This window comes from Canis lupus, chromosome 32 (genome assembly GCF_048164855.1).
Source record: "Canis lupus baileyi chromosome 32, mCanLup2.hap1, whole genome shotgun sequence".
Lineage (NCBI taxonomy): Eukaryota > Metazoa > Chordata > Mammalia > Carnivora > Canidae > Canis > Canis lupus.
In genome coordinates, this window is record NC_132869.1 from 14,034,442 (window position 1) to 14,043,781 (window position 9,340).

General features: G+C 45.7%; 1 protein-coding gene across 7 annotated transcripts in view; it reads right to left on the reverse strand.

Annotated features, from left to right (window-relative positions):
* The window catches only part of FRMD5 (FERM domain containing 5), a 310,956-nt gene that overhangs the window by 33,786 nt on the left and 267,830 nt on the right, over positions 1 to 9,340 (reverse strand). For all 7 annotated transcript variants that reach the window (XM_072809617.1, XM_072809618.1, XM_072809620.1 and 4 more), the window contains exons 3-4: positions 6,986 to 7,028; positions 6,675 to 6,753 (exon numbers count right to left, since the gene is read on the reverse strand). In XM_072809617.1, coding sequence (XP_072665718.1) covers positions 6,675 to 6,753; positions 6,986 to 7,028 — 122 coding nt within the window. The remainder of the gene's footprint in view (positions 1 to 6,674; positions 6,754 to 6,985; positions 7,029 to 9,340) is intronic.

The window sequence follows — 9,340 nt, forward strand, 5'->3', positions numbered from 1 at the left end:
GAATCTCTATGGGAGTAGTGGAAATGTAGTAAAATTCCCCTAAACTCCATCAGTCTGAAACAAAAAAGTTGGGCCTTTTCTGGACAACTAGAGGTTTCCATTGCTTCTGTTTTCAGGCTGTGGAATACTATAGAGGATTCTATGACCATTTGATCCTGTGCAAATGCTAGAAAGAAAGAGGACCAGTGACAATGTAACTTCTAGGGTGGGGTGGGATACCAGCAGGTGACTCTGACCTGAGAGCGTGGGCTCACTGATGCAAATAATTAACAAATGCAGGAGAAATTAAACCTTCCCTCTTAAGGCCCACACTCAAAGTGTGGCCCACAAATCAGGAATGTCAGCATCAGCTGGGAGCTTGTTGGAAATGGCCCATCCTAGATCTACTGAATTGTTTTTAACAATATCCCCAGGTGACTTACATATAAAGTTTGAGAAGCACTGTCCTAGAAATATTTGAAAGCATCAATCCAACCAAATCAGGATGGCCCTCCTCAAACCAAAGGGAAGATAAGTACTTTAGTCTGGAAGTTGATAAGAACTCCACTCTTCACCCTAACTACCACTGCCACCAGCAGTCGCACTCTGCCTCAGTGTTTGCCATGAAAAACTGAAAGAAAAAGACATCATGTAGAGTGAATAATTAAGAGGGAGCTACCAAATCTACTTGTCTTCATTCTGCTTCCCACAGCAAAATGCCACACCTCCGTATGGGAAAGAGGGAAGTAGACAAAAGTGGGGAGCAGAGGGGAGAGGAGGGTGGCAGGAGGAGGGGTGAGGAGTGTTTCCTTGCCTCTCACTGCTCCAACTCCCACCTCCCACAGGCTTTGGCAGGATGTGGAGGCGAAACTTTTGTCCCTCAATCAATGACCATTCCCTGGTCCTGAGTTCATATATCACTCCCTCTATACCTCTCTCTGTCCACAATTCAGGGGCAGCACATACTGTCAAAGGACATATTTCAAAGGGACAAAAAGGCTCTGGGCAATGATTCTCAATGTGGCAGTGAGGAGAACATCCACTGGGGGGAGCACTTAAGAATCTGTGTGTGTCTCCTGGGTTTGAAAAGCCCTGCTAGAGCTTCTGATTTGCTCCCTTTCCACTCAGTCTCCTGACACTGAGAATCACTGTCTTTATGAGGCATCTTTATCGATGGGTCCATGGTGGGTGCCTCCAGTGAGCTGGAAAGGATACAGGCTTTCCACTGCTGGGTGGGGTTTCTTCAGACTTCCAGAGGTAGGACAGCTATGGGGGATCAAGGGTAAGACCACGGGAACATTGTCAGGCAATGAAGCAGCAACTGTATAGGATAGGGAAAGGGAGGGGGGGCAAGTCAACATCCTAAAAAACAAAGCACTGCTTTAGAAGACAAGAAGAAGTGAGCTCATGAGAGAATTGACCATCAGCTTCAGGGGACAGAGCTGTACTAGGGGTCCCCCCTCCCTTTTCTGCCACAGTGGCTTTCATCAAGCTTTGTGTTTAGTTCATTGAAGGAGATAACCAATGACTTGCTGTTGTTGGATATGAAAATATGTCCATATGACTCATAGCATCCCTAGACCTATTCTCAAGAGAATATGGCATATTCTCCCCGTCACACATGGGGCTAAGGAAGACTATCTTGTTGCCTGAGATACTGCCACTGGGGCCACTTTGTTACCAGGGGAGAGGTCAGCCTGCCAGGGCCGCCCAGCCCAGCCAGCTCCTGAAGAGCAGGCTAGTTGGGTCACCTAATCTCAGAATAGGAGTTAAAGAGCCTAGTTCTCTCATCTTATACATGAGGAAACAGAAGTTCAGACTTCATGTAGAATGACTTGTCTGAGGTAACACAGGGACCATCTGAAGGCAGAGTAAGTGACAACCTAAAAGGATAGCCAAGGAAAACCTGCCTTTCTGTGACATGTACATCTCCCCAAGGCATTGGCTGTGGCGCTGTACTTTCTGGTAACAGAGGGAGGAGATGAATCCACAGATGGTTCCAGAATGAAAGGTTCTGAACTCTGGAAAAAACTGGCGTCTCCTGAAGAGTTTTTTTTTTTTTCCTTTCCTTTCTTTCCTTTCTTTTCTCTTTCTTTCTTTCTTTTCTTCTTTCTTTCTTTCTTTCCTTCTTTCTTTCTTTCTTCTTTCTTCTTTTTTTTTTTTTTTTTAATTTTCCCTGAAGAGTTTCTCCAAAGAGTTCTTACTTGGGCCCTGACTTTCCTTCATTAGATTCTTTGTCCCTAGCTTCCTTTATAATCTTATAATCATCTCCTTGCGGTCAGAGATGTTCTTTAAATTTACTTTTAATATTCTTTTTTTAAAGATTTTATTTATTTATTCAGAGAGAGAGAGAGAGAGAGAATGAGAGGCAGAGATACAGGCAGAGGGAGAAGCAGGCTCCATGCAAGGAGGCCAACATAGGACTCGATCCCGGGTCTCTAGGATCACACCCCAGGCTGCAGGCAGCGCCAAACCGCTGCGGCACTGGGGCTGCCCTATACTTTTAATATTCTATAGAGCCTGTACATCCTATGTCTACCTCACCTACTCACCTTCCCTCCCACCCATCATCCATCCGCCTGTCCATCCATCCGTCCAGTTCTGAGCACTTACATGTGCATGGCACTGCCACGGGTGCTGGGAATACATAAGGAATAAAACAGAATCTCTGCTCTTAGGGAGCTTACGTTACAACAGAGAGACAGATGACAAAACCATAACAAAACAAAATAATAATGATTTACGGAATGCATGTGAGCCACACACTGTACTGTTTTTTAGTTTTTTTCTTTTTACTAGTCTCCATGCCCAATGTGGAGCTTGAACTCACAATCCTGAGATCAAGAGTCACATGCTGTACTGACTGAGCCAGCCAGGTGGTCCCACGGTGTACGGTTTAACACATACTCTCTCATGCAGTCCTCATGACAACTCTGTTAGGTGACTATGGTTTTTTTTTTCCTGTTTTTAGATGAGAAAACTGACTGGAGAGACTGTTGCTTGCCTTGTCTCAGAGGGAGTTAAAAAGAACAACCTGGAATTTGAACCCAGTTCTTTTCGATGCCTTAGTCTGGGGTCAGCAAATTTTGGCCTGCCATCAGAGTTTCCAATGAAATAGAATTTTATTGGAATGCAGCCATACTCATTCATTTAGGTATCGTCTCTGGCTGCGTTCACACTGCAAAGGCAGAACTGAGTAGTTGTGACAGAGACCATATGGTGCACAAAGTCTAAAATACTATCTGGCCTTTATAGAAAACACTTGCCAGGCCATCTTAGCCTAGGGTATGCTTAAGTGATGTTCATCAAAGGAATTAATGACCTATAAACTCCTTTCATTCACGCATATATTTATTCTGTTCATATTTTTGTGAGCACCCCCCACTCAGACATGTGTCAGTTTATTTCCTTAGGAGGCGGGGCCCCATTTGCACTCCGTTTCCTTCTACTATTTGATCCTTCCACAGAGTTAATGCACCTGTGGTCCCTGTTAAATGCTAAATCTGGTGCCTAATCCCCATTTTCTCTGCCTTGTCTTTAGACAAGAAAATCTATTTATTACTCTAAAAAATGACAACAGAGATTAATCAGGATTTGGCAACTAAATTTATCATCTGGGAAGAGTCCAAGAGATAAATTGAAGCACAGTTCTTTACTCCCTATTTCATCCCCTCCTCTCACTCTGGCTTTATGGGAATAGTTGAGATGGCATTGAAATTTAGGACCAATATTGCTAGGAAAAAACACACTGACAGTTGAATTAGTTTGGCAGGAAGGTGGCAAGGAGGGCTCTAAGCCAGGAATGAATTACGAGTATTGAGTGAAGCTGGGGCAGGTACCTGCTCTCTCAAGATCAGCAGGGACATGAATGAGGAGGAAGATTTGGCTAATTCCAAGGCCTCCACATAATGCTTCATGGAGGGAAAGGCACAAAGAGTCCAAATCAGGCCCAGGAACCCTGTGCTTCACACCCCAACAAGGCTTGGAAAATGCATTCTAGGGAAGGAAGGCTGGTGAGGTAGAGAGCAAGGGGAGAAGAGTTGAGGATGCTCAGCACAGATGTGTGCAGGAGAAGGAGCTCACATCCTTGTCTGTGCCTTTGAAGTTTACTGACTTGGAGAGAGGCCTGACCATGGTCCTCATCCTGGGCCACCAAGACTTGGATGACTGATTACCTGGGATGGTTTTTTCCTCTGAGTTCTCAAAAGTTAGCTGCTTAAGTGTTAGGACTCTAGCTGGTGGGGGAAAAGGACAAAGGAGGAGTGGAGATTATCAGAAAAGAAGTGCCTTTTCACATCAGCAAAGGAGAGAAGGCTGAGCTAACTACTTGTGCCCCATGCACAGTCCTTGGGGGTCCACAGACCATAATCAATCTGGCAGTCTATGCTCAATGCAAGGTTTGCTGGGGGCTGTATTGCAAAGTACAAGACCCTAGTAGTGGTCAGTCCTCCCAAAAATTCTATGTGGTAGCTACTACTCTCCTCATTTTATAAATAAGGGATCTGAAGGTTAAATATCTTATGTCCAAGGCACAGAGCTGAGAAGTGACAAAAATAGGATCTGAGCTTCCAGATCTATGCTGCTTGAGTAGGAGTGTCTGTACATTAGTATTATGTAGTAACATTTGATTTAGAAGATTGTATTGAAAAAAAAAATAGAAGATTGTATTGTCAAGAGCTCCTCCTCAGGGCCAAGATAACCATATATTTCTTCCCTTTAATCAAATAGAAACCCATGTGTTTGCTGTACTCTCTCTCACTGGCTGCTCACTGAGTTGTTAGAATGATCCCTGTCAACCCCACTGTTGGTCTAGTGAGGTGGAGACCAGGCAATCCTGAGGTGTGGTGTTAGGAAGCAAGGCGCTAGGTTCTCAAGAAAGATGTGTTAAATATGCCCTGACACGTGGACAGGAATGTGGCCTTCTGGGTCTGCCCTGGCATCATCACCTCTTTTGGCAGAGAAGTGGGTAATAGGGAGAGGGATAGGCTCAGAGTGAGGCAAATACTCTGAAGGTCCTGAGCAGGGTGGGCTAGCGCTCCTAAAACTACAAGATTGCTTCCTGTAATGTGGATGAGCTTGGTTTTCAAAAGGAAAGTGGGAGCCACATCCATTTCCATGTGGACGAGCAGAACCTGCAGTTTCTATGCCCAATAAGGAGCATGAAGTTTGGTTGTAACTACATACTCACTGGCCTCAGTGCTTCAAGTTGGTGTGTGTACACTGCCTCAAGCATCCAGAGGAAAGAGCCTTCCTCATCCTTGCGACTCAGCCGCAAGATTCACCCCAACCTCCCCTAGGGCCTATGTGGAGAAGCCACTTTTCCTCCCTGTCCCACTTTTTTGCTTCCTTTGCACTACTTAGTCCTGTTTCTTGCTCTCTTCTCCCCCCATTTCTGCCATTTTCCTCTCAGAAGAACTCACCTCTTATCTGACCTAAAGCTAGTGGCATGCTCTTCGAAAAAAGGAAGTGAACATAAGTCCATATTTCTTCCTCCCTTCTTCCTTCCTTTTTCCTTTCTTTGGAATTCTCCCAAGCAGTTCAATATCTGGAGGTAGACTGATTGCAAGGCCTTATATGACAGAGTCTATATAACTAGCAATAACTTCATCCCAATCTCTGCAGTCTCCAAGGTTTTGAGGGGAAGTAGAGAGCTGGCAGCTGTCTGTTTTCAGCTCTAGGATTCCCTGACATCACCTCTTGATATAAGGCCCCACCCTCTACAAGGTAATACCAATATTCTGCTAATGTCAAATTTAGGTGGTTTTTTTTTTTTTAAGATTTTATTTATTTCTGAGAGAGAGAGCACTAGTATGAGCAGGGAGGGGAGAAGGAGAAGCAGACTCCTCACTGAGCAGGGAGCCTGATGTGGGGCTCAGTCCCAGGACCCTGGGATCATGACCTGGGCCAACGGAAGACACTTAACTGACTGAGCCACCCAGGTGCCCCAAAATTAGATACTTCTGATATAAAAATTAAGGATCCCTGTTACAGAGCATAACTGAATCTCTGAGACAGGCCTTTTAGAGTGAAATTGGCTCGTATAAACAAAACCTTGGGGAAGATTTGAAGCTCCTATTCTTTGACTCTCTTGTAGGATGATGTGGGCACGGAAGTTTTTTCTTATTCTCAAGTGGTGCTGGATGAGATAGGATTCATTCCATGCAGCTGTCTGCCCACCACAGAACATGATCCCCACAATGAGAGGTTTATCATGGACTTGATCTGTCAGCACACTGGAGTTTATCCACTTGGATTTAAAATCTTCAGTATTTCCCAGCTAACTTTTCAATGTCTTGCTTTGGCATGTCCTAAGTACATTAGGCCACTGGAGTCTATTTCAGCCCTTCTCACTGCCAACAAAAGCAACCCACCCTCTCCAAAAGCATCCATGGTGGCCACATCCTTGGTAAAGGAAAAAAAAATGCTTTTTATTAATTAGTTACTCCAGGTCCATTTGTAGGTGACTAGTTTAAATGAAGTATTCACACTCCTTGAAGGAAAGAAGCTCACTCTGTTCCAGTTTTATTGAGGGGGTGAGCAAAGAAAGCATGTGGAAATAAAATACAAAAGTAATGCTATATTTAGGAAGATTGCTTCCTTATAAGAGTTAGAAGCTTCCAAAATAGAGGATCTAAGAATCCTTCTTTCCTATCCTCTCCAACAGGTCTTAGTAGTTGAGGGGAGTTCAGCCTTACCTGGTTATCTCTTCTTTCAAGGCAGCAGGATCTGCGGGGTAAAACTTCACTCGGAAACACATGGTGAATGGAGGCTGGGCTGCAGAGACAAAGATGTGCCCATCTCAGGAAAGACCCTTCCCTGAGGCTGACTAGGCTTCCCTCCCCCCTGGGACGCACAAGCTTCTGAACTATCATAAGAAAATCGTCACATGTTTAAGGCCAACTTATACCAGGACAGTGGACAATTACCAAGACTTACTAAAAGTGGGAGGTTTCATTCCACCCTCCCCAGGGATGAGGCTTCCCACCTTTTCATGATGAATACTTACATCTCAATTGCTTCACCACAGACTTCGTAAACTCCAACCAATGCTGAAACAGAGAACACAGAACAAGAAAACCTAGTGAGAAGCAGTAGCAACTCTAACTTGTTTTACCCAAATTAACTAACCAGACAGACTGTAGCCCAGGGTGAAAGCAGCCCCAAAGTTTGTGATTGGTAGGCTTGGAGAAGAGAGGCTAATAGGATTTTCTGAAGAAAGCTCCCCATGGAACCAGCTGTGAAGGGGGAAGAGTTCCAGCTTCAGATACCATTTCTGGGCTTCCCTGGCAATACTTCCTTCCCAAAGTAGGGTGCCAAAGTTCTGAGCCATATTTCTGGCATGCCAGTAGGCACAAGTGAATGCATGTATGTGTAATGGGGACAAAGCCCTGCCTGTCTTGAGCAGGGAAATGTTGACGGTAGTGGGTTGTGTGTGTTCGTGTTATGTGCCAGCTATATTTTGGCAGGGGTAGGCAGTACGGACAGAGGTTATTGGTTGTGGCTCTAGAAAGTATTAACAGGTGGAATTTCATAAATCAGTGAGACGGCAGGGACAGTGCATACTCCATCTTTGTTTGAGTAGAATATTGCCAACCCTTGTGTTAGGGCATACATTCTCAGGATTCCTTGGCATCAGGGATGTTTAAAATCTCAGTCTCATAAGATAACTAACCACAACTAAAGTGTAGAACAGTATCATTTTTCCCTTGGATTTCTGTAGAGGCAGGATATAGTAGCAATACATCTTTTCCCATGGTATTTATGTTTGTAGGAAGGAAGCAATGAGGTCATTCTATAACTGTTTCCCAGTTCTTCACAGATGCTTTATAAAATGCATTATTGATGTCTGTTGCTTTTATGCTAATCAGGAAATTTGACGGTTTGCAGAGAGCTACAACCGCTGTTACCTGGGATTTGATTATCTGAAAGTAGATTGAAACTATTAGCTCTGTGAAGGCAGAAAACGGTGTCACCCACCAGTGCCTAGGACAGTGTTCAAGATGCAGCTATCAGACAGGCGAAAAAGTGGGTCCATTCTGGGTCCACCCCTCCCTCTCTTCTGGCTACTTCCATCTGGTGTAACATCTTGGCAGAATCATCCCTCTGGCAGGAAAGCAGCCAGGGCCGTGCAGACAGCCTCCTGGCCTCCCGCAATTCCCAGCTCTCACCTTCTGGGCTAGGCCGTGGGTCATGCAGTTAATGGACCCACTAAGAGCCAGTTCTTCCGTCAGCTCCACATGGATAATCTGGGCTGACATTCTGCTCTCTTGCTTCCTCTGATCTGAGTTCCCACGAGGCTGGCAACTCATTATAGCCACTCAATGTGGTTAAGAGGTCCTTCTCACATTACACGGCCCACCGCGGCTTGGCTTCCCATGGAAGCAAAGGCAAGAGATGAAATTGCATGGAAACAACTGGGGTTCGAGGCTGAGCCTGTGAAGGTGGAGGCCCGTCTGACGGGAGCACATTGGAGTTGTGCACAGCGAGGAGAACATAGCAAGTGTCTGGGGCTCAGTAAACAGAATGCCCCCAGGCACCTGTCTGCTAGATTAAAATCAAGAACCAGTGGAAGAAGGAGAGTACAAGGGAAGACTGTGACATACTCTCAGCGGAGGGTAGGTGGAGCTGAACGACAAAAAGGCTATTCCCCTTGGCCAGAGCTGAAAAGGGCTTCAGTGAGAACTCAAGAAAGGAGAGGCTGGAAGAGACAGCAGAGTGATGGGAGGGGAGGGGAAAGCTGTCACAGCTTGTGAGAGATTTTAAGGGGTCTAGGAGAGAAATCAAGAGAAACCAGGATCCCAAAAACATAGTGATGGCCAGAGTTACTTACCTTTTGCTGAGGTCTAGCTAAATCTGGGTCCTACAATCACTAGCAAACTGATAACATGAGATTGGGGAGTGGGGGTCAGGAGAAGAGAAAAGAAGGGTCAGAGAGGGGAGTTTCCACCTGTTTTTGGGTCATCGGGCCAACGTGGCACAATCTGTAGGCTCTGGAGGCTTGAAAGGAGAGGCCAAGAGGAGCCTGGAGCCCTGGGCCTGAGCCAGGAATGGGGGAGTGAGGGCAGCTCCTCCAGGAGAGACCACAGAAGTTCCCAGACCCCATAGGGACCTGTGCAGAGCAGGCAGTAAGGGGGTGGATGTGAGCTTGGGTGCTGGTGCCCCGGGGAAAAGGTACATTTTAGGGCCTCACAACCTAAGGGAGCAGAGAGCTTACCCACCCATCTCTCCCATGAGTCAGTAGATCTAGGGTGACAATTTTCCCACAACTCTCAAGCACCTTTCCAAGCCTCTCTGCTCTCCTTAACCTGTCAGTAAAGTCACACAACTTCAGAAACTATTAGGTGTGGATTCAGCATGGAAC